General features: G+C 30.3%; 5 protein-coding genes across 12 annotated transcripts in view; 2 read left to right on the top strand and 3 right to left on the bottom strand.

The window, feature by feature from the left end:
- Urm1 (Ubiquitin-related modifier 1) overlaps nt 1-9,501 on the bottom strand; it is a 123,644-nt gene extending 114,143 nt beyond the window's left edge. The window contains exons 1-6 of one of the 3 annotated variants that reach the window (XM_083056660.1): nt 9,362-9,501; nt 9,194-9,258; nt 9,048-9,129; nt 7,021-7,069; nt 2,911-2,982; nt 2,768-2,812 (exon numbers count right to left, since the gene is read on the bottom strand). In XM_083056660.1, the coding sequence (XP_082912786.1) occupies nt 2,914-2,982; nt 7,021-7,069; nt 9,048-9,129; nt 9,194-9,258; nt 9,362-9,405 (309 nt within the window). In that variant the 5' untranslated portion in view covers nt 9,406-9,501 and the 3' untranslated portion in view covers nt 2,768-2,812; nt 2,911-2,913. The other 2 variants (XR_014427092.1, XM_083056655.1) reach the window with 2 other exon arrangements.
- On the top strand, nt 8,873-15,688 carry LOC145946856 (uncharacterized). 4 transcript variants are annotated; one of them, XM_083056616.1, is made up of 7 exons: nt 9,131-9,205; nt 9,356-9,422; nt 10,311-10,689; nt 10,968-13,282; nt 13,545-14,330; nt 14,408-14,625; nt 14,853-15,688. In XM_083056616.1, exons 3-7 carry the CDS (start codon nt 10,320-10,322, stop codon nt 14,980-14,982), a joined length of 3,819 nt encoding a protein of 1,272 aa, XP_082912742.1. In that variant the 5' UTR covers nt 9,131-9,205; nt 9,356-9,422; nt 10,311-10,319; the 3' UTR covers nt 14,983-15,688. The 4 variants fall into 4 exon arrangements, with proteins under 4 accessions (XP_082912734.1, XP_082912742.1, XP_082912736.1 ...); XM_083056608.1 differs by lacking the exon at nt 9,356-9,422 and having other exon boundaries at nt 8,873-9,205; XM_083056610.1 differs by lacking the exons at nt 9,131-9,205; nt 9,356-9,422 and adding an exon at nt 9,584-9,789.
- Nucleotides 15,689-15,703: 15 nt separating this feature from the next.
- Nucleotides 15,704-18,953, bottom strand: LOC145946914 (uncharacterized). The gene is made up of 11 exons (XM_083056667.1): nt 18,695-18,953; nt 18,357-18,538; nt 17,764-17,988; nt 17,498-17,527; nt 17,198-17,429; nt 16,934-17,082; nt 16,735-16,836; nt 16,425-16,634; nt 16,187-16,357; nt 15,975-16,124; nt 15,704-15,892 (listed from the first exon to the last, which is right to left on the bottom strand). Exons 1-11 carry the CDS (start codon nt 18,936-18,938, stop codon nt 15,704-15,706), a joined length of 1,884 nt encoding a protein of 627 aa, XP_082912793.1. The 5' UTR covers nt 18,939-18,953.
- On the top strand, nt 18,725-25,703 carry Rfwd3 (ring finger and WD repeat domain 3). Of its 3 annotated transcripts, XM_083056641.1 has the most exons (5): nt 18,725-18,861; nt 21,034-21,087; nt 23,411-23,476; nt 23,659-23,781; nt 23,880-25,702. In XM_083056641.1, the coding sequence occupies exons 3-5, from the start codon at nt 23,458-23,460 to the stop codon at nt 25,355-25,357; spliced, it is 1,620 nt and encodes a 539-aa protein (XP_082912767.1). In that variant the 5' UTR covers nt 18,725-18,861; nt 21,034-21,087; nt 23,411-23,457; the 3' UTR covers nt 25,358-25,702. The 3 variants fall into 3 exon arrangements, with proteins under 3 accessions (XP_082912767.1, XP_082912774.1, XP_082912761.1); XM_083056648.1 differs by lacking the exon at nt 21,034-21,087 and having other exon boundaries at nt 18,743-18,861; nt 23,880-25,701; XM_083056635.1 differs by lacking the exon at nt 18,725-18,861 and having other exon boundaries at nt 20,859-21,087; nt 23,880-25,703.
- On the bottom strand, nt 19,913-20,916 carry LOC145932909 (uncharacterized). The gene is made up of 3 exons (XM_083032135.1): nt 20,830-20,916; nt 20,315-20,419; nt 19,913-20,168 (listed from the first exon to the last, which is right to left on the bottom strand). The coding sequence occupies exons 1-3, from the start codon at nt 20,914-20,916 to the stop codon at nt 19,989-19,991; spliced, it is 372 nt and encodes a 123-aa protein (XP_082888261.1). The 3' UTR covers nt 19,913-19,988.
- Nucleotides 25,704-26,015: the final 312 nt, after the last annotated feature.

Genomic DNA, 26,015 nt, shown 5'->3' with positions numbered 1-26,015 from the left:
ATCCGCAGCGCGCGTCCGTAATGTAATCATGGGTGACACAATTAATCACTGGACCATCCAACCCCACCAGGCCATTAGCGATTGCGACACACTCAGGCTCTCGTTGATAGGAGGATGCGTTTCGCATACTTGCGCATGCAAGCGGATACGTGTAAACGCACACACGTGCGAAAAGATCGGGAACCACGCGGGGAAAGAGAGGCAGATCCGCTATATATTGCTCGTTTATGATCGACGCTCGTTAAGATCTTTTTCCCGATTTTATGCGGAGCTCATGCGCGTGATTAATTGGCGCCATTGTGTATCGCTAGATTATTATACTAGATGCAGGTGGTGGTGGATCTTATCGATCCGCCACCAGCGACCGATTGGTTTCCCGGATATCGTGAAATCTATTTCATAGATTTATGTCCTAACTATGATTTCGATATATTAATGAAGCGTAGCTATAATTTCGCGATTTGCATAAATGCAGTCGTGCGTTTTAATCAGAAATCACTTACTTGAATTATTTAAAAAATTTAAATTCGTTGTATCTTTAAAAACTTTTAGAAAGAAGAGAAGAAATACGTGAACACAATCACGACTAAATCAGCAAATATCCATAGAAAAAGCGTTATTTAATTTATAATTTCATAAAAAAATATTTTATACATTTTGTAAATTTTATAGAGAGAATTATTTAAAAAAATAAAATATACATTAATAATTAATGTCTTTTCAAGCTCGTTCGCTGATATTCGTTTGTGATCGTTCGTGCTCGTTCACACGACTTTATGCTATCAAACATATTTGCACTATAAAGCTACACACACATGGAATATATTAATATTCTTTGTGTAACATATAGGTTACAAATTTAATATTATTGGTATGCATTTTTTTTCTTTTAAAATAGCTCTAAAAATTATCGTTGAGTTCTAAGAATATTATGTCTTTTTTAATTATATGCAATAATGAGCAAGATACTTTCTGCTCATATAAATATTGTAAAAGAAAAAAATATCTTCTTAATTTATTAGTATTTTACATTTTTTAACTCAGTATTAAACGCGGAGAGAATTTTCTCTTAGAATTTACTCTGAAAATCATGATAATCGTGGGACAATATGGTATGGAAAGAATTTTATAAGAATTTCTTTGATTAATATTTATCACAATAAGAATAATAATATCTATCACAATAAAATATAAAACATGTTTGATTAATTTTACTAAACTGCATACTGCATAGTAAAATTAATCAAACATATTTTATATTTTATTGTGATAGATATTATTATTTTTATTGTGATAAATATTAATCAGAGAAATTCTCATAAAATTCTTTTCATACCATATTGTCCCATGATTATCATGATTTTCAGAGTAAATTCTAAGAGAAAATTCTCTCTGTGTAGATATATGTAGATATAGATATAAATAAATGTATTTTTCTGTATATCAGTAAATGTATGTAAAAATAAAAATAAAAGAAATAATAAATTGACAATGAGACAGATGTACGCATTATATTAAAATTTTAGCTAAAAACTTCAGGATATTATGTCTTGTTTCTAATATTTTTAGAACTATGAAACATATTTGTCGTTATAAAACACATAATTTAATGATTTCACAGATTTTGCGATAAAATTTTTCTATTGAATTTCTATCATTCACATGTTTTTCATTTGAAAAAGAGAGCTGCGCATTATTGCGCGATATTAAATGTAATTTTCTATATATGAATAAATGTAAAAATAAAAATCAAAGAAATAATAGTTTGACAATGAGACTGATGTACGCGTTATATTAAAATTTTAGCTAAAAGCTTCAGGATATTATGTCTTATTTCTAATATTTTTAGAACTATCAAACATATTTGTCGTTATATAACACATAATTTGATGATTTCACAGATTTTGTGCGATAAAATTTTTCTATTGAATTTTTATCATTCACAAGTTTTTCGTTTAAAAAAAAAAGCTGCGCATTTTTGCGCGCTATTACACAATTGTGATAATATACATAAAGCTTTTCAAGTCTATAACATGTATAAGAGGTATGCATTGCTCAAATCGCATAAACAGGAAATTAGGAAGAGGATAAGTAGTTTCAAAAGATAGTATGATAGTACATTATTTTAGATTTTTCTGACTAAAATCCTCAGTGAAAAAATGACATATTGTTGATAAAAATAATTTCGTACAGTTCAAATACTTTATATAACATAAAGTATATAAAAAATTGTTTATTTATCTACGAAGTTTCCCCATTTATCAAAAACTTTTTTTTTTTAGATTTAAGCGTGCGAATTTACTTTTAATTAAATATCCATCAAATTGCATTATATGCGATTTTAATAAACATGATAGTCGAATGAATACCTCATTTTATATTGCATTATACTTTTTTATAAAATAAAAACATGAAATCAACAAAGAAAATATGCAATCCACATGTGACCGAAAATAAAATTAAATTGTATATGTGACTACTAATTGATACAATTTAAAAAATTCAATTTGTTATGCACAGAACATATTTTTGCATTTATTGTGCATTCAGATCATAATAATTTATAAATTAATATCATTATATTATTATAAAATAAACCGAATTTCAAAAAAATCAACCGAATCTAATATAATATTGAAAAAAACAATATTTTAATAGTTAAATCATAAAAAACAATATTTTAATAGTCAAATCATTGCAAGACAGAACAATTGTGTTTTCTTTTCATAATCTAATATCATAATTATTATTTGAAACTTTTATAAATGGATATTCTATGGAAAAAACACTTTTATTTTTTCAGTGCGATGATCTGGAATACATATAAAATTTTTTATATACTATGTAAAAATGCACAATATTCGGATCGCACTTATCCTTGTCGATTTTCAACATATTGAAAATTTGTACCTTTTATCCTCCATGCAGTGTCGAGATGAAGAGTACTTTGTCCCGCGGACACAATTTATAATCGCCTTCACCCTGAAAAAAAAATTATATTTCTTATATTTCTAATCAATCGAGAGCGGCGTGAAACATGACTAAAACTCGGTGCAAAACTATGTGACAAAAAATGAATAAATTTTAAGAAAATATTATATCAGACATATGTTCTTTGTATTCTTTGAGAGATTTAAAATATATTCGACTTTTCCTTAATAAAAATTATATTAAAGAAATGATAAAAATGAAAACTAATCTGCAAATTTTAATATTTTAATTTAAAAAGGAAAATGAAAAAAAATTTATAAAGTGTGTAATATTTAATTTTTTCAAATCAATTCTCTCTTTCTCTCTCAATCAATGTTAGAAACTTATGACTTAAACATCTATTGTATTTATCCAGTCAAATATTTCTACAATCAATTCTCAAACTACAAAAACAGTTACATTTTTTGTCAAAGTTTACTTATTAATAGAATTATAAAATTTCTCTTATATTTATTTGCAATCCTGGAAATTTAATTTTAAAAATCTTTAAATCAATCATTTATAATTAAAAAAACTATTGATAACTCGATATTCCTGTTAAGAAAAAATCTATCCAAATTGCATTAATAAGAAATCTATAAAGAAATCTATAATTCATCATAAATGAAATTCATGAATCTAGGACATCTTATATATGTGTGTGCTCTCTATTAATAGACGACAGACTTTGGCTTTACGAAGACTTCATCCTAAGTTCGCGCTTTCATCTCTTTATTGTCGATAGCAAGCATACGTCTATTGTGCATAGTTGAAAAAATTTTAGCGTTCAAAAAAATTCGCCTAGAATATTCATCTAGAGCGCGATTATATAGCAGGGAGAAGAAGATGAGAGTGACAAAAGAAGCGGCGAAAGGGGAAAGGCAGATGATAGTATACATATTATAGTATGTGCGTCTTGAGAAGAAGATGGCCAGAACGAAAAGACGCGGAAACGCAAAAGCCGAAGCGCTTCGCGGAGAAGCGGCGGTATTATCATAATAATGGCCGGAGCCATCATCTTATCCCTCGTTTCGACGCTCCCCGACGTCGCAGCATCTTCCCGCTCGAGGACGAGAGAACCGCGTCTCTCTCCACCTAATAGCCGCGACGTGTACATTTACAAATTTAAAATGATAATTCTCTCCGTGGGTGTGGCAAACCGAGGTCATTTGCGCCCTTTCAGCGTCCGGAGTCGCTCTGTTATCCCGCACACCCCCGCGTATCTACCGCGTAAGCTACGGCGGCGGTCGACAGGCCGATTATGCCGTTTGTAAAAACCGGTCACGGGGTATCCCGTTTGTCAGACGCCAGGAACAGGCCGTGCGTCACCTACCTACTGTCGGGAAGGTTGGCGCGGGGAAAGAAATATTGCGCGACGAGGGGTGTCGTCTGCCTCCCTACCGCACACTTCTTCGCGCCTTTGAGATTAATATTTTAAACCGCCGCTCGGCAATCTCTCGGCACTCCCAGACCGCAATAGAGTTCTTGGTTTTATTAACCGTAAAGCCCAACTTTAAAAGCTCCACGATATTTATGCACTTGTTTTCACGATATCATCGTCTTTCGATCGTGTCTTTTTCTTCTCTGCAATTTTCAGTCTTATTCTAGCATTCAATAATATCTAAATTATATTTTTAAATCTATATCTTTCTGTGTTTGCAGCTCTTTATTATAAGATGCATTTTAAGAGAGAGAGCGGAAAGAGAGAGAGAGAGAGAGAGTCCACTTGAAAATAAATATCAAAGTATTTTTATTTAAAAGAAGTAGATACTTAATTTTTTAAAAATTTTAGCTATATAAAATGATTTTTGGATATATCTAAATACTTAAAAAATGTTATACATGCAAGAAATGATGTCAAAATCTTTGTAATATATTCTTCTACATATAAAATCATATTTTTGGATATTTGTGTATTCTTTTCTCGGAAATCATTTTTTTGATTTTTATTTTATTCAAAAATAAATAAACAATAAAATGATTTAATCGTTCAATCTAAAAAAATGGTAGTTTTATCAAAAGTTACAAAATCAAAGTTACAACAATCAAAGTCGACAAAAGAATTGATTAAAAAAAAAAAAGTTCAAAAAAGCTCTTACTCTAGCAAAAAAATATTGATTAAAATGTCAACTCAGTATTGAGAAAAAATATAAAGATATGATAAGTAGTTCTGCCATATAACTTTACAACTCTACTCTCCTCTTTAAACGTAACGTAAAAGAAAAAATAAGACACAGAAAATTATATAAACAAAATAAATTTTAAAATAATAAACGCATATGAATAACATTTTTGAAATATGTCGACATTAGCAAATATATTTTAAGCATGTAATTAGTTTTTCTATTAATACACATTTTAATTATAAAATAATTTCTTATTATTATGAGAGGGATAAAATAAACCAAAAAGTATTTATTTGTTAGATTTTTTGATAATTTGTTGTAGAACAAATTTTTAAATTTATATTCTTTAACATTTATATTCTTTATTGTAAAATTAAATACATGATGTATTTGTAACTTTATTATTATTATTATTAATTGTTATGTAAAATTTTCAAGACGAGTTTTTGTGTACTACTCAAAACTATATTAGAATTATTATAACTTTTCATTCTTTTGAAGAAAATTTTTAATACAAATTTTAAATACAGATTTAAATGCCAATGAATATGCCTTGAGAATAACAGATTTAAATGAGAAAAGTATTTGAATAGATTACTTGATAGCTATGAGATTCTTAATCATCATACTGGTACGAAAAATTAATGCACCATGTTCAGAACGAATTTTTAAGACAATATTTATATTCTCACAATCAGATTTTTTAAATATATTTAAAAATTTTCAAGACGAATTTTTATGTACTTCAAAACTATATTAGAATTATTATAACTTCTCATTCTTTTGAAGAAAATTTTTAATACAAATTTTAAATACAGATTTAAATGCCTATTGAGAATAACAGATTTAAATGAGAAAAGTATTTGAATAGATTACTCGATAGCTATGAGATTCTTAATCATCATACTGGTACGAAAAATTAATGCACCACGTTCAAAACGAATTTTTAAAAGACAATATTTATATTCTCACAATCAGATTTTTTAAATATATTAAATATTTTAAATATATTTAAATATATTTTAAAAATCTGATTGTGAAAATATAAATATTGTCTTTTAAAAATTCGTTCTGAACATGGTGCATTAATTTTTTGTACCAGTATGATGATTAAGAATCTCATAGATATCAAGTAATCTATTCAAATACTTTTCTTTAAATTTGTTATTCTCAATAGGCATTTAAATTTGTATTTAAAATTTGTATTAAAAATCTTCTTCAAAAGAATGAGAAGTTATAATAATTATAATATAGTTTTGAAGTACACCAAAAACTCGTCTTGGAAATTTTACATAAAAATTAATAATAATAATAATAAAGTTACAAATACATCATGTCTTTAATTTTACAATAAAGAATATAAATGTTAAAAAATATAAATTTAAAAATTTTTTCTACAACAAATTATCAAAAAATCTAACAAGTAAATACTTTTTGGTTTATTTTATCCCCCTCATAATAATAAGAAATTATTTTATAATTATTTATAATTTTATATATATGTATGCAATATAAAATTTGATGATTCCCTACATTAAATGTTCTAATAACTTTTCTATTTCGTTTGTAAAAAAATGTAAAAAAATTAATTAATTAATACATATAAGTAATATATTATAAATTAAATAAATAAATAAATAATAATTTATTATATATTAAATAATAATAATAATTAAAAATGTTTTTCGATTTTTATATCAAAACAATTTTGTACATATTTTCATTGAAAAAACATTGCAAATTCTAATAGAATGCGTGATTATAAAAACATATCCGATATTTTTGAAAAAGTAGCACACGAGACTTTCGCAAAAATATTTATATATTCGCTAAAGATTTACGATAACTGTATATTTTCTTTTCGTTTTGCAAACATTTTTAGAATATCTGTGAAAATATTCAAACAGAAATGCAACAAACTCACCAGCAATTCCCAGTCGGCGTCGTTTACCAGAACCAGAATACCCGGCCTCCTAAAACAAATAAGATAAACTTCTTTAATCGAGTTACGATTCTCCTACAGCTAGCGTATTGTGTATTAAAAACTTACGAATTTCGCATTAACGCTCTCTCCCAATTACGGAAAGTTAACGAAACGGACGAAAGTTAACGAAACGGACGAAAGTTAACGAAACGGACGAAAGTTAACGAAACACACTCACACTCCCGTTTTTGTTCCACGATCTTTTATCGCGCAAAGCACAATGACGAGTGCGAAATTTCAATGTGGTTAATCGATCACTACTGAGACGCGCATATTTACACAATGTTCATTGCTGCTACATATACTACCTTTCAAATACTTTAATGCTTCAACGAAACGAATGAAAGTTAATGAAACGAACGAAAGCTAACGAAATAAATAGCGAACAAACTACCGCTCCCGTTCCGCGACCTTTTACCGCGCGAGACATGATGACGTATGCGACATTTCAGTCATGGCGGATCGATACGATCGATATAATCGCAACTCGATGCTGCTATCGATATACGCGTATGCACGATATTTCACACAACCTTCATTACTCTGTTACATATACCATCTTTCGAATACTTTAGGGCCAATTTCACCAAGTCCAGTTAGATAAACCGATAATTAAAATTAGCAGGGTGGCCAAAACCAAAAGCATTCATATCTATGAATGTCATATGAATACTTTTTCATGTCTATTATTAGCCATCCTACTAATTTTAACCATCGGTTTATCGATATAACGGACTTGATAAAATTGGCCTTTAAAGCTTTAACGAAACGAACGAAAGTTAACAAAATAAGAAGCGAATAAACTCCCGTTCCAGTTCCGGATCTTTTATCACGCGAAACACAATCAACACGAATGCGAAATTTCAATATAACCTGATCGATCGCATATCTATATAATCGCAAAACTCTATATATTCATACGCGCGTATTCACAGTATTTCACACAATATTCATTACTGCTATACATAGGCTATCTTTCCAACACTTTAATGCTTTAACGAAACGAATGAAAGTTAATGAAACGAACGAAAGCTAACGAAATAAAAAGCGAACAAACTACCGCTCCCGTTCCACGATCTTTCACCGCCCGAGACATGATGACGTATGCGAAAGTTCAATATGGCGGATCGATACGATCGCGTATCGATATAATCGCAACTCGACGCTATCGAGACACGCGTATTCACAGTATTTCGCATACTAACCTTCATTACTGTTACGTATATTATTTTTCCAATACTTTAATCCTTAGCTTTGCCGATATTTGCCTTTATATATTTCTTATAAATTTTCTTTTTTTCTCTCTCTCTTATTTATATTATTCTTAAATATGACGGCCATCGCGCACGCACAAGCCGAGATAAAATATACAGAAACATTTTGACGAATATGATAGCATTTCAATCAGCAAAGTAAAAAGAAAAATAAAACGTTTCTCACCTCTAATAACTTACGTTTCTTACCTTTAAAATAACTTGCTAGACTCTGACATTTATGTCTAACATTTGACGCTAAATACGACTAATTGATCTTCTCAACTTGAGACAACATTATTTCGTACAAGAGACAAATAACCTTAATGATGAAATGCAAACCCTTCCGTTCGAAAATCTACTCATCTAGTACAGTAGCGTTCGATTGACCAATCAGAACGAAGAATTTCGTTGCCTCTGATTGGTCGGTTAAGCGCTATCCTAGCTTCTGAATGCGCTTGCACGAATTACGAGCGTCGAAAAGATACTAGTGTCGACATCTGTGTTATCAAAAATAAACTAGGTAAAATGACTAGGTGGCCATTTTGGTTCGTGATATGGTTCGCTCGATTCTTCGTAAAATAACGTTTACGCGCTACAATTACGTTGCGATAAAGTTGCAATCACGAGCTCGACGGAACGCGGATATTAGAGGTTTAAACGGACGTGGTTAACGCGATGTGATAATATGATAATCGGGAAATATACACCTACACTGTGTCACCTTGCATAAAGAGCTCCGGCCGCTCCGTCAGGAGGTTATCTCGCAACCAGAACAGCAGTCGTTTCAAGGTCCCTGCGAATTTTCGTACCATTAACGAGGGGATAGATCGTGCGTACTTTTAACGTAGCATACTTACATCCATCGCCAGGTAAGTCCAGTTCGTGTCTCTTTTTTTTATCGAACAATAATTCCGCCCCACCCCTGCAAGCATACGACGATTTAGCCATTTATCGTCATTTTATCGTCCCGTTTTTTCACAGCGATAGAATATATGTATAGACGCTTTTAATCTTTTCAGTCTTACCCAAACTCTATAGTGACAGGTAGTCCGACGACGTTCGAAGACATTGCAAGATACCGTCGAGGTTAGTTTCAGATTTCCGCGCGCACCTTCACGGCGTGGTTCAACAATGATCGGCGCTTTCGTCACAAAACGTCACAGTGACGTTTCCGCTGTTTATTGCGTGTTTCGCGCGCTTATGAGATCGTTAACATAGAACAGAAAAACACAACAGAATTTGACGAATTTTCAATTGTATATATATATATATATATATATATATATATGTATATATATGCTAAGGTAGGATCGATTGTTGCAATAAAATAAAATCACAAAAGAATTTTCATGCGATTTTCTACATCTGTCAACATGCGCATGCGCGACAGTGATGTTAACCTCGACGTGTATTTGCTGCGTATAAATATTCGTTGTAGTGAGCAAAAATAAAGGTACGTCTTCTAGAATTAGATTGTAAATTTGTTCGAACGATGCTTCAACGTGATTAAACTTTCGATTATCTTTAAAATGACAGTTTTCAAACAAATTCTCAAGTGAAGTAAAATGTGATCATTCTGTTTTCGCGTCTACGTACAGCCCTGCAGGTCATTAATTTTGCGAGGATTATGACTTTGTATTGAAAAAATTTATCTAGTGGTAAGATCTGTTGCACGTATTAAGAGTTTGTCTTGTTGAATGTAAAAGCGTTGGAAACTATTCTCGCGTTCGCGATATAGAGTAACGGAGTAGAGTATTGGAATATTATGAACGAGATATTGAGAGGGTGTTTCGCGTAATGGCGGCTGATGAAAGAGTGTCTTCCATCGCACGCGCCACGTATATTCGCCGGTCCGGCATATGAATCGATCGGAAATAAACCGGGAATAAAAACATCATCTGTGATTGTGTCCCCAATCCCCTGTGATTATTCGCGTTATCGCTAAGAAAATCTGTGATTGTGATTCCTTCGTAGCTTTCCACGATGTCGGAGAACAGCGAACACTCGCCCGACGACAACGAGGGGGAGACGAAGGCGATAGAGGATTTACCTAACGATTCGTCCAAGAGCGAAGTGAAATTGATGAATCGAACAGATGCGACCATGCTGGAGGACGAGGAGATGCCGACGTACATCAGTGTCTCCAGCACGCCGAGACGTGATGACTCGGATGTTGTTAATGCGAAACAGCAGGAGAATATGTCCCAGGAGGAGGAGGAAGATTGTAGTCCAAGTCCTTATCCTAGTGACGATCAAGCAGCGAGCAGTGTGTACGTTTTGTCATCTGAAGAAGATACCGATCAGCAACCTTACAACGATGAAGATGACGAAGATGAATATGGCGACAGCGATGGTAATTAATTTGATTAATATGAAAATATGCAGAATGACAGTTAAATCAATCTTAGCATGTATTACGTTACCTTCGCTAAATAGCTAGTTATTCTATAACATTGATATATAATTATAAAACTTTTGTGTTTCATACCTTTATAAAATTGATATATATGAAATAATCGGTACGAATATAAATAAATAAATAAAAAATAAATTAATAAATCATATTGTACGAATGTATATGCATATATACATACACGATATAATAATAATTATTGTATTATCTATTTACAGATATGGAGAATTTGGAGCTTGAAAACGAATTTGATTCAGAACATCCAAATAATATGAAGCATTTGATGGATGAAGATGATGATTCAGAACATCCAAATAATATGAAGCATTTGATGGATGAAGAAGATGAGGAAGATGATGAAGAAGGTGTTAGACGAATACATAACAATGACGATGATATAGTTGACGATTATTTTGAGCTGCACTACGATGGAAGATCTGATGATTTTGACCTAACTAGAAGAGTAAAAAGTCATGACAAAGAAAAGAGCCTTTCTCTTCAAGATTTGAGTGTTTACAAGAGTAATACTCCATATTATAACAGAAGACATTCTCATGGTTTAAGGGCGAATTATGTGAACATTCCACAAAATCCTATAACGTATTCCGTGTTACCTAGGAAGCTACCAATATTAGGAAAATATCATCATGTAGAAAGCAAAGTTAAACTTTATATTAAAGATATAAAAGAACAAAGTAGACGGTCTATGGAAAAAAATATGAAGCAGAATCAAGAAGATACAACCCATAAAAGCAGCAACACTAATCATAAAAGCAGTGATATAAAAAAGACAAAACCTACAATAGCAAACAAGACAATAAAGGATTATGCCCAAAGAACAATTAAAGAATTAGAAATTGCAGAAGCGTGTGAGGGAGATAAAGTAACTTACAGTGTTTCGCCAATAATATTAAATGGTCAAGAAAATAAAAATTGTTTAGAATCAATACATGAGCAATCTACACGGAATGAAATTCAAATAAATATATCATCTGAGTCACCACAAAATGAAAGAAGTCCTGTAAACATTACGGATAAAATGCAAAAACAGAATGGAACAGTTGAAGTTAACCAATTAAAGCTTAATTTTCCTGATGAAGAAATCGCACATTATGGAAATGCCATGCAACAATCTCTTATCCCAAATGGTCATCAAGAAATATCAACAGTACTTTACGATTTGCGTACATTAAGTTATGAAGAATATATGCATGGCGTTTCTAATTCTCAAAAAATTGATCTAAATAAAAATGCACATATTGAGCAAAAACATATTCAACCCGAGATATACAATAATGCAGAACTGATGGATGTGTCTATAGATAATAATGATACAGCTTGCCCTTTAAAAATTGAAAATATTAAAAGCATTAAGACAATGACTGATGAAGCCAAAAATAATAATGAACAAGTAAATTCAGACAAAGTAAATGAAGAATTTAGTAAGATAGCTTTGAATACTTCAGAAGTTGCTGCATTGAAAAATCAATTAGATCAAAAAGATGAGAAATATGCTAAGTTGTTCAACACATTTCGAGCACAAGTTATGGAGAATTTAAAATTGAAATACAAGATAGATGAGCTAACAGAATCTTTAACAAAATATGAGAAAAAAAATAAACCTCCGGAACAGAAAGTTGCATCAATTCAAACAGATGTTATTGTTGATACCGCAGCTGAAAAACACCAAGCTCAAGCAGAATCTACTCATGTGAAGCAATCTAACAATAAAATATTAGGTAATAGTGTCGCCTCGACATTAAGCTCTATAGATGAGTGGAGTGACAGCGCTTGTAATTTATCAATATCTATGAAACCACCTGAAGTAGTAAAACCATTACATTCTGATGATAGTATAATGTTGACCAATGGTACACCAGCAAAAACAACACGTTCACTATCTCGCACATTTATTACTTCGTCTCGAATTTTACAAACTATTTCAAATATTACACAAGGGAAAACAAAATTAGAAAGTCCTTTGGTACAAAATTCGAAGAGAAGATTAAGTGAGAATACAGTGATGGAGCTGCAAAATGATGATGGTAGTTGTCAAATCGCCAATAGTAGTAGTCGACCTTCTAGCTCTAAGAAGAGGAAGATTACAGATATTCTTGAACCATCTAATTTTCTACCTTACAAATCTTCCCAAACTGCTACAGAATCGCATCTAAAATTAAATGAAACGCTTAATGACTCACAATTCAAACATTCATGCAATACGGTAAATGAGAAAATGGAAAAATCACAGGAAAATACACCTAATATCAACATAAGCCAATTAGGAACTGCTACTTCTACAGCAGAAAACATTACGGAAACTGCAGATGATCAAGAGGACAATGTAAAATGCTTTGTATATCATGAGAATGAAAGTAGTAAAGATCATAGTTTTCTAATTGTAGCAAAAGAGCCTGGAAAAGATAAAACTGTTAATAATGAAAAAAGACGAGAAGGTGGTCCATACATAGTTGGTAATATAGAAGTAAGAATGTCTGAAATAAATGGAACAATCAACATTTGGGGCAAAGAAGTAAGTAACTTTATGAATTAAAATAAAATAAAATTAAAAGATATTAAATTTATTTATTATATTAAACTTTGTGAATTAAAATTAAATTAAAAGATATTAAATTTATTTATTATATTAAACTTTGTGAATTAAAATTAAATTAAAAGATATTAAATTTATTTATTATATTAAACTTTATGAATTAAAATAAAATTATATAATATTAAAAGATATACAGATATTCTAATATCTTGCCATATTTATCCTAAAATGTATTTTTCAGATTAGCCAAGAATCCACAGCTGAAACTGAAAATGAGATAGAGACATCGACTAAAGGGAAAGATGATAAGAAGCATCACTGCTGGCAAAAGACACCACATACTAGATTTAATGGCAGTAATTTAGTATGTTCAACAAGTAAAAAATGCAAAACTCCCCCTACATTTGACTTCTCTTCAGCTGCATCTAATTTTTCATGTGCACATTCGCCTTCCTTTAACATTGCAAAAGCATCTTGTTCAACGGATAAAGCACATGCGGATACTTTACTTAGTCCAAGCGCATGTATTTCCTCTTGTGAAGATTGTGAATTGTCAAAAGATCGTAAAGAATGGTTAAGATATAAGCGACGTGGCCAAGAGAAATTACATTCCTGTTACATTCATAATGTAGACATGTTAGAACAGAATTGTTCCTTACATAAAGAAAAACAGAAATTTGAAGATAATTTTAATCGTAGCAAAGAAAAATTAAACACCAAGGAATGTCGGCGAAGTTTTTCAAGAAACCTAGAACCTAACAAGCATTTACAAAATAATATTGTTAATCCTGCCACAGAAGAACCCACATGTAAATGCCACACAATATGTCATGACACGCTACACGATCCAGGAGAAACTTGCCAAGCGAATCATAAATGTTATAATATGTTGAAAGGAACATGTACATGCGAGCCATTATCAATGAGTACAGATCGAGAATATAATGAATCATGTAATCACCTTTCTCCTAATTTACATGAAGAAGAACCATTAATAGCATTAAAACAGTGTAGCGAAACACCAGAGGTAAATTGCTAATAATTCTATTCCAATATTTTATAAGAATTTGCGATTATAACTATAACTATATTTTCTTCTTCTAGACGAGACGACGAAGATTAACTGGAAAAAGAGTGCGAGGAATTTTAATGGACCTCTTTCGAGGATGTGGAGATTGTTCCAATTCCAATTCATCTAATAGTAACAAAAACTGTACGCACAAGAAGGAAACTTATTTAACGAATTGTTCTCCACAAATCAAAATTACGCCATGTACGTCTCCGGAACCATCATGTTCAAATCCAGGACAACCTGTTGGAAGGTACGTTTCCATATGCAAATATTTCCTAACAATTTCCTCAATCTATATATAGTTTTCCAAAATTATATATGACAATATTTGAATATATAGCATTATTATTTATAAAATTTATAATCAATTTTTCTTAGCAAAAGTTTTAAAATTTTGTGCTTTCATAAAAATTAATATTCACATATACACACAAAATATTTGAATTATTATTAAAATTGTTTTATATTGATTCACAGATGTTGCCATGCTTACGCACAGCGAATTGAATCTCAGCTGGAAGAATTTCGAGTAGAAATGGAAAGAGTGCGATCGCGTTCAGATGCTATTCTTAATATGCTTAATATCCTTCATTCAGATACGAACTAAAGAATTCATCAATTATCTTCAAATGTTAGGTATTCCTTTTTCATATGTATATATATATATATATATCATCTTTTTATTTGAGTTTTCTTTAAATTGGCAATTACGATATTATCATGTCATATTCTGCTTTATATATCATATCATCATATTTTTGTCATTTTTTTCAACTTGTTTTTCTTTAATCAGTTATTACAGTACTATCTTATGCCACATTTTTTTACTTCAATGCTTATATAAGTATAGTCAAAGATTATTAAATAAAAATACATATGTAATGAAAAAGGTACATTTGCATTCAATATGTGCATCTCTAACAACATACATGCCAATTTTTGTTAAAATTTCTGATATAAATTAACTTTTTACTATATCCATTTATATAGCATTTTCTATATGAAAATAGTCTGTGAAATAAATGTACGTGTACAAAAGTAGTATCAAATTGAAAATTGCTATATAGTGAATATACATAGGTTTTGATTTTACTTTTTATATTTTATGTACCGTTCATAATTTACACATATATTTATAAAAATAATGATAATATAATAATTAATTATCAATCAACTTTGTCAATTGTTTATTAAAATGTCATATTATTTAGAATATAAATGCACAAGATTTGTGTGCTATGCGGAAATAGCATATTTTTAATTTCGTTATGTTTCGTTATGAACAAAAATATATCATTATTATTGAAAGATTATATGTGTATACACATTTAATAGTTGCAATCACAGGAATCATCTCCTGGCAAAGCACCTGTCGGTGTTTCTCCTTGGCCGAGAAAGATATTACTGTAAGAAGTCTTGAGATAATTTACATGACCTTGTAAGGATTTTATGCGGCCTTGCGCGTGTTTAAATGCCTCGTTCAAATTATTTATTTGACTCTGCATCTTTTGTCTAATCTACATGCATTAACAAAAAGCAGATTGCATAAATATATCATTGTCCTTGTTAAAATTTTCATCTCATATTCACAATCATTACCTCATCTCTATCACGTTGAGCTGTGCGCGCTGTTGCTCTACATTGTGCTAATTGTCTTTCCATTTCAGCGATCTGGCCTTGCATCGATCTTCGCATAGTTTCGCATCGCTCCTTCGTTCTTGCTACTTGCCGAGCAGAATCTTCCCTTATCTTAAGTTAAAAGGAAATCAATTTTTCTCTTTGTCATAAAGTCAACGCATGCAACAAGGTACCTGCTCCAACATCGATGACAACTGCGTGTTCTCATGCATTTTTTCATCAATTCGTTTTTGCAACTGCGCTTCGTGTTCCTCAAATCGTGTCAATGTATTTTTTATTCTTTCATTTTCATGTCGCAACTCGCTACACTTTCTATCCATTTCTTCAAATTTACCAGATTCATCCTATATAAGAGATTAATTATTTTTTATTAAAAATATTGAAGTTTTTATTAGGCTGATAAATGACAACCTGAAATGACTGGTGCTCGGTGCGCAACACGTCCAATTGATTTTGCAAAGTTTGAACCTTATCCTTACATTCCAGCAATTCCCGCGACAGATCCTCGCAGCTACGTTCGGCGACTAAGCGCATCTGTTGTGCTTCCTGCATCTTTATTTGCATTTGTTTCAGGATATCGGGTAATGGCGCAAGTTCGGCTAATTTTTCTTGAAATTGATTCTATCACGTTAACATACATATATATATATATATATATAGAATGAGAATTTTGCTTTAAATAATCTGAATAACAAATCGCAGTAACATTAATGTTTGATACTTTAACACGTCCAATTTCTAAAGTAACATTCTCATTCATTCGTGCATTATCCATTTCCATAAGATCCAGTTGTCGACGCTGTTCTTCAACTTGTTGCTGAGCCTAATTTAATTATTTCGATTTCAGATTTATAAAACTGTACGCTCGGGAGTAATTAAGGATAAAATTTAGCTAAATAAATTGCAAGGATAACACCGACTTGTAAATATTTATTGCGATAATCCTCCAATTGAGCAGCTTGATCTTGAATCAAAGTACGAAGCTCCTCTAGCTCATCCTGCGCTTCACGAAAGCGTTGTTTCGCCACTATTAAAGCCTGTTCCTGTTCGATTAACTGTTCCTTGAGACCTGTTTTAAAATTAATTTGCATTTTATAATTTATACATTTAATTACATTAATTAGAAAAATCTGTATCTCATTTTTACAGGTTCTTTAAATAAGAGACTATAAAAGAAAAAGTACCTTCAAATTTTCCTTTTTCTATTTCTAGAAGTTTTAGCCGTTCCTGAGCATCTATCAGCTTTATCTCCATTCGTTCTTTCTCTTCCTTTGCATCGCGCATATCCTGTTTGAACTTCTCTGCATCTGTTCTCATACATGATACCTCGCACAACTTGTTTTTATAATCCTCCTGAAGCCGAGCGTATTGTTCGCGAAGATCGCGTAATTGCTGTTGAGCGGAAATACTGGTGCCCTGTGATCAGAGATCATACTCTACTGTTGATTTTATACATTTACATTTTCTCTCCATTATAGTCTTACCATGGCTGCATTTGTACAGGAATCAGTCGCCTACATTCGATAGAAAAAAATATTTTACTTTTCTCTACCTAGTACATTTTTTCGCATGATGAAGAAAACGAATAACAAAATATCATAGCTTTCAATTATGCAAACTATAATTTGTATATAAATTACAGAAATATATCAGTAAAATGAAATATGTGTAGAAAACTCGTATGTTATTCGAAACACGAGAATTACTTATTGTTAGAGAATTTAAATAAAGAATAATCAAAGAACTGTACAGGTATCTGAGCGGAAGGCACAGCAGGTCCTTTTAGTGCAAGTCCTGGCATGATGGGTGTCATGCATGACGAGGGCGGAGGTGGACAACAGACACATGGTGCACAAGGTCCGGTGCATTTAAGCAATTTACGTTGTTGTTCCAGTTGTTGTCGTTCCCGTTGCACGTTCGCTAATTCCATCTGCATATTACGTACCTCAGTTTCCATACTGCCTAATTGTTGTTCCTGAAGAAGTCAAATGAAGTGATATCGTATCTTTAAATTTACTCGCTTATTTTTTTTTCTTTTTTTTTTTGCACAAACATTTACTATAGAATATATGCTATATATATTACTACATATTTGATACATGGGGACAGGACTACTACAATGGAATAAATTTTAATTACAAAAGAAAGAAATAGAAAATTTATCTAGAAGTATAATCATTCATCAGTATTGCCTCATTGTTTGTATGATTTACTGCATATCTTTTATAAAAAAAATGTTAAAATTATGTCTGAAGAAAAAGAAATTTTCCATTGGTTTTCTCAAATTGTCCTCGACTTATCCTGGAAAAGATCATAAGGATTTACATAGTTTTTAAGACTTACCAGTTGTTTAGTGCTAGTACCGTAGGTGGCAAGTTTATCTTCCAATTCTGCGGGGCACGTACCCCGAGGAAGCGGCGGCCTAACAACAGCTGGACCATGGGAACACATCACGTTTTGCAAAGGATTATCTACGAAATAACGACCTTCCGTTTTCGAGCCACCTCCTGTAAGTCTTGGTGAATCTGTAAATTAAATACTTAGTTTAGTGAAAGAATTTATCAAGAACCTCCGCAAACTTTATTTTTTTAATATAATTAATAATTATAAACTGTCTCAACATATTGGATTATTTCTCAATTGACAGATTACATATTTTCGATAATTTTAGGCTGTCTTACTGCATGCGGTTTCCGTAGTCGGTGATAAAGCATCAACGAACTGAAGACAGCATTTGCATCGACAGTAAACGTCTTCCCCAGGCTGTGCACTAATATGCGGACGAGGTGGTAATGACAGAGGTGATGATGGAGGAGACGAAGCAACACCTGGGCAGGTGTAACAGCAAGTAGGTCTAATCACTAGCTGATTCAAAGTAGTCAATTGACGACTCAGCTCCGTATTCTCTTTGACAATTATACGCATTTCTGTCTGAAGAGCGCATACCTTTCTCTGTAAACTTTCGAGAGCTGTATCTTTTTCCAACAAGGCTTCTTCTAGTTTGTATCTGTTTGTACGGAAAAACACGACTTATTTCTATATAGATTCTATATAGTAGTTCTTCCGTTCTTCTCTGCTTTGTTTTAAAATCGGACAAGAATATAGAGTATTGAATCAAAATTTAATTATAAAACTTTCTTTTAAAAATGAAATAGTCATAAAGTTGTGCATTTAATTCATTATTATGAGATCAGTATATCAGGTTACGTATGAATGACGTATGACTAGCATTGCTTCAATGTCTGAAAACATCGTGAAATCGTCACCGAGGGAACGGTATAACTTTCAAACATTTTTCGGCCTTCTATTATTCCGCTACATAAATAAAACAACTATTGAATATTAAACAAATTTTTTGTAAACCGAGTGTTCTGAAAAGATTGATCGGGAAAATTGTTCTTTTTATTTTATTCAAATGTATAACTACCTCAAGTTAGATTTAATTCTATATTATGTAAATTTTGTTTTTTAATTTGTAGATTTTTATCTAAGATTTTTTAAAAAAATCTTGACGTTCCACTATAAAAAAAATTCATTTACGCTATTATCAAATTTTTCGATATAATCAAATATACCACACATTCCCTTTTTATGTATGTATATAATAATGATTTTATCTATTTATAGATATAAATTTTATACACACATATATAAGTGCGATCTTTTTTCACATGCAAAGTATAATCAATTTCTTTTATATTTGTTTAGAATTTATGATATATAAAAAATGAACACATACTTTCCACCTTCCAGTTGTGCGTTTTCCTTAACTAATTTTTCTTGCATTGTTAAAGATTCCGTCAATTTTCCAGTTAATTTTTCAAAACACTTTTTTCTTCCTTTTCGCTCACCATCTGCTATGATGATTTTTGGAAGATCATCTTCCGTATAGCCACAAACAATTACTCTGGGAAGCCTGATTCCACGATAAAAATAATAGAAAATATCTCATGATTAATTAATAGCATTTTTAACTTACTTATCTTCGGGATATTCTATTTGTGGTAATTCAAAGCGATCTTCCTCCGGGATCTCTTTTAGTGGTTCTACGTCTCTTTTCTCTTCAGCTTCCTTCTCAACTTCCTCCTCCTTTACTTTTACAATTTCTTCTTTCTCGTCGGTTGAATCTTTGATCTGTTCTACTTCTTCTCGCGCCTGCAATATGTGTATCCGTATTATATCTTTTATTAACACGCATTATTATTATTATAGAAGCGTGTTTTGCGTCAAGTTTATCGCGAAAATACAATTATGTGTAAAATAATTTAGCCAAAATTGTACTAAATATATCTTTATAATACTTTTTGAACTTTTTGTGTCAGTTGTTCGAGTTCGGCTATTTTTGACATAAGGATAGCTTGCTTCTCTTGAATTATTAATGAGTCTTCTTCTATTAGTTCGGGTTTCTGTAGAGTAAAGAGAATAAATTATAAATATATTATAAATATTATTAATTAATATAGTCTTTCATATTATAATTTAATATGTAACAGTGAAATATTTTATACATTTGATAACTCGAAAACTTCACGCTTCAGTTCTTTAATTTCATCTGATAATATAATACATCTCTCATTCATTTCTTTTAGTTCTGTAATTAGATCAGTTAAAAGAGGCGAGCTGATTATTAACTCTGCAATTTCGTCAAATTTTATTATTTCGTCTGCAATTTTGAATCATACTTATTGTACTAATTTTGAACAATCACGTACAATTAGATATATCTATATATTTCTATTCTAACAAATTAAAATCTATATACCTTTTGCTACATCAGCTGGAATAGGATAGGATACAGGTTTTTCTTTCAAATCACTTTCATCTTTAATATTGTCATTAATTTTATCTTCAATTTTGTCTTTGTTATCAGTCTTATCTCCTTCAACTCTGTCTTTGTCTTCATTTTTACTTTCGTCTTTTTCTTCATTTTCATTTTTCTTTTCGGTCTTGATTCTATCTGTCGCAAGATCTATCGTTGTAATAGGTGCTTTGTCTATGATAGCTTCCTTTTCCTTTTCAGGTTGCTCTTCTGGTATTTCGCTGTCTACTATTTCATTTTCGGCCATATTTCTGCGTAGGTACATTATTGTCTTACAATTAGAATATTGATTGATTGGATATTAAAATGCTACAGGAATAAATAAATTATTACACTGAATTATTTTGTTGAGTGTAAATTAAATCGTTTTGCTGTAATTTTCGCAATGATTTTGATACTTTTGTCTGGAAATTTTTATTTGCTTTTATTTGATTTTTTACATTCTCTTCTTTTGTTCTCTCATGTTCATTATACTGAAAAAATTATTAACTTTATTAATTTTATATTACACGAAGCATACAAACATATATCTCATCTTTATCTTATTATTATTTAATGGTATTTTGACTATTATAAAATTAATCCTTTTTCAATAAAATAATATAAATTAAGTAATCAGTTGAATAATTAAAGATTGAAAGTAATTGAGGTTTTTATATCATTAGGATATATAAGATATTACCGGTTTGAAAATGTGTTCGTCAGCATTTGTTTGTTGTGAAAAAGATTGCAAAAATAGCGTTTCTATAAGAGGTTCTGATTTTGTAGTATTAGAAATTTTGAATAATTTTTCTTTACAGAAATCGAATGCTAATGGATATACATCGCGCAAATTTAAAGATTTTTTTAAATCGAAAAGAGATTCCAGCGAACCAAACGCATCCTCTTTTAAGCACGATGTATTGCCATAATATTTATTATTTTGCTGAAGTTTTGGACAGCTCCGTTTCGATTTTCGCCCTTTCGAATCGTGAATGCTTTTCGCTCTAATTGGAAAATGTTCATGTGTATAGGAACACTTTTGTGAAAGGGAATAGCTTTTTGCATGCGATCGTCGTTTCTGCAATAGTAATAATTTTTAGAAGCATTTTTATCATTTTTATAATATTTTTTGTGTTAATACTTATCTCCTATAATTAGGTTTAATGTATATGTAAAATAAAGTAGAATATTTTAATTACAAAGCAATATAAAATATAAATATGTACTTTTAATATGTACATGTTTAATAAATATATTAATTATATGTTATTATAATATTACAGTGAAATATATAATAACACTAGTAATATTTATTTTAAATAGGAGTAACTGGAATATCCTAAACATATTGCAAGATATATATCATCATAAGAGGTTTGATATAATTTCGAGATATGAAGCACATACAAATTTTGGAAAGAAAACACGTAAATATTTTATTCAAAAACGTTAATTTTACCTTCATATTTTTACCTTCGAATTAAAACTGTTCTCACAAAATATAATATTATATATATAGTGCAAACAACCTACAAATTCTTCAGTATTTTCCGTGATAAAATTACATTATATTATCAAATTGTGACAATTTGAATATATTTGGAAAAAGTATTTTTGCGTGACTTTTTATCAGAGAGAAAGAGATTGTAAAATATAATATATTAAATATATATATAAAAATTAAATATTATATAATGTCATCATATATTTTACTCACTTCAAAATACTTCGGAATTCTTTTCACTGAATACGCGCAACACGTATGTCAACTATTTTTATTTTTTAATATTATATAAATTTAAATATCAATATATAGATATATAGACTTAAGATTGATAAATCTATATATATTTTTAAAAAATAATAAAGAGAAAGATAGAAAAAATGAGAGAAAAGAAAAACAATTTTAAAAATTTTCGAACAGTTTTATGAATTTAATATATATAATTCCATCTTATTCATACACTATAATTACTTATTCTTTTATAATTATCTTTCAGTTTAGTAATTTGTCCTATTTAGGTCAATAAATTTTTTTCGTATATTTATTTTTTTTTCTTTTGACATTCTCACGCGTAGACATTTTTTTATTAAAAAAAAAAATATATGCTATATAAGTAATTAATATTATTATTATTAATATTAATATTATTTTTCATAGGTACGCGTATAAAAATAAAATTATTCTTTTTAAATTTCCATTTTCTATCGAAAAACGTAAAATATATATAATATAGGTATCTCATTTTCTACGTGCTTTTCGCAATAAGATAGTTTTCCATTTTTTACAATGTTTTTATTGTTATCACATTGATATATTAATTCTACTAGTTTTAATATCCTTTCATTATATTATGTATGTATATCATAATCTGTGTGTATCCGATAAATTGCTTACTTGCAGTATATTGAAAAATCATTCATGTACATACTTTTATTCATACATCTGATGCTCTGCCATTTAAAATGAAATATAGCCAATGTGCGGTGATGTGCCATTAAAATAGAGATTAAAGAGCAAAATTTTAAAATAGAGGAAATTGATTGTAATTAATTAATTTGATTTATCATCCTTGCCTACATAAATATTTTACAGCCGGCTCATTCTTTTATGTTGATGTTTACATCAATCTCGATTACGAGATGGAGGTTATGGAATACGGTAAGTAAGATAAATAATATTTATATATATATATATATATATATAAATGGAAGCATGTATATTAATAATTATACATATAACTAATAATTATAGAATTTAAAAACACAAGTGATTTCTTTCTCCCTCTCTCTGCTTGGAATCAAACTCCACTTATAACTCCAATTATAACATTATTATTATAGATGAAAATATAATGCAAATAGAAGAGCAACAAACTGTAGAGGATGAACATGAAGATGAACAAGTTTCTCATAATGAAATGCAAAATAATAAAAATGATGCTCCAACTAATAGTTCACAACCAAGTATGTCTTAATAATAATCATATTGTAAGAGTAATATTTGTTAGATATATTTATCTATGTCTATGTTTTTATTTATATAAATATATTTAAATTTACAGCAAATACAGTAGACGAAAATTTGGATATTTCGGATGTAGACTCTGATCAAGCATGCCCAATTTGCATGGAGCAATGGACTAGCTCAGGAGAACATCGCTTATGTTGTTTACGCTGTGGACATTTGTTTGGACACAGTTGTATTCTGAGATGGCTACAATATTCTTGTAACAGTACAAATCGTCGTTGTCCACAATGCAATAAGAAGGCTTCAGTAAAACATATTAGAATGTTATATGCAAAAAAACTGACAGCACTAGATACTGCCGAATATGACAAATTGAAGAAGGAATTACTTGATGTATCGGCTGAAAAGAATCGTATACAAATGGAATTATCACAATATGATATTCGTTTGAAAGTGTTCGATCAGCAAATGGCTTCCATGAAGAAACGCATTTCCGAACTGGAAAGTCAACAATCGGAAATTGATATTCATATGAATCAAAATACTTCGAATCCCTCCACTAGAAAGTTTCATCTGGAACGATCTATAGAAATTTGCAAAGAGGGTGGATGCCGTGTTCTAGATTTTAATCCATGGCATAAATATTTGGCTATTTCTCAGAAATCAACAAACACACTGTTCAACGGATATGGCATAAGGAAGATTGATTGTGAATACTTCCATTTACGGCAATTTATTTTCTTACACACTCAGGCCATAAGAGATGTAACTTTTCATTCTACGCAACAAATGCTTCTTCTCAGTGTGGGTTTTGATAAATGTGCAAAGCTAATGGACATTCAAAATAATACGATAGTACACACATATCAAACAGAACATACACTTTGGAGTTGTTGTTGGTCAGGTGACAATCCAAACACTTTCCTAACTGGTGCACAAAATGGATCCATTACTCAATTTGATATCAGACAAACTTCTGGTGCTGTTAGTGTCTTAGATGGTCAAGGTGACAGATCACCAGTTGTATCAATGGCAACAGTATCACCAAATCCTGATAGCGGTATCAGTAGAGGTGGATTTATAGCGTGTCGGTTTCATACATGTTACACGTATGAAATTAAAGATACTACATATTTACCCAGACAGGTATTTTTGGAAGGTCCCTTTGTTTCAGTACGTTACGACGAGAGAAATCATCATTATCTTATATCGTCTCGTCCTAGTGCTAGACAACCACATGCAAGACATGTAGTGTGTACTATTGAAAAAAATTTATCTAACGAAGAAGTAATTATGTGTAATGCTGTACATACATTCCAAGCTGGTAATTCTCAACATCTTTTGTCTCGACCATGTTACTTATATGCAGAAAATGACACATTAGTCGCAGCACATATAGAATCAACTAGTAATATATCATTGTGGAGTACAGCAAGCGGCAAACAATTACATAGCCTTCCTGTATCAGATGCTGTTATGGATCTATGTTCGTTTGAAGTTAATAAGTATTTATTTTTAGCAACACTTTCTGCAAAAAGACTTAGACTATATAATTATGGACAATTAACATAAAGTACAAATATATAATATAATACAATGTCTGCCTTGCCATTTGCTGTGTGTGATACTTACTTTGCATGAGACAACCATGTCTCCTTGTATAATATTATGACAGACTGAATTGTTAACTATATTTTTCTTTTTTTTTTTTGTTTTGTAATAATATTATATGCATAAAAATTCTTTAATTAATTGAGAAAAATATATATCTAAAATTGCTTACAACTATATTTTTTATTATTTCTATTTTTATCATATTCTTTTTATATGGAATCCTTTATGTTTTGATTGTAATTTTATAAAATTATATAGAGATATAATTTATATAATTGTTGAAATATTCTAATTAACCTCAAAATTACTTCTGGTAAAGATTTTTAAATTAATTATATATGCTGCAAAAATTGTAATATTAAATAATAATATAATTAGAAAAGAAATTTTTCATAAAAAATTTTTGCTATTCATTGCATCCATGTTTTGCTAAACAATAACTAAATTCATTAATTGTTGTATTTTATTAATTTATTCCATTTTTGTATACAATATTAAGTCATATTTGTATGTTCGAAATGAAGTTAAACAATGTTTTATCAGGAAAAATATTTTTAGTAACTTGATAACTAAGAGCTGTGTAGTAACAACTTTACACAGAAACATTTTTATATAC

The sequence above is a fragment of the Prenolepis imparis genome, unplaced genomic scaffold, assembly GCF_030444845.1.
Source record: "Prenolepis imparis isolate NDT839.2.m4 unplaced genomic scaffold, iyPreImpa1.0 SCAF_2, whole genome shotgun sequence".
Lineage (NCBI taxonomy): Eukaryota > Metazoa > Arthropoda > Insecta > Hymenoptera > Formicidae > Prenolepis > Prenolepis imparis.
Note: the sequence above shows the minus strand (reverse complement) of the source record. Positions and strands in the feature narration are given on the sequence as shown.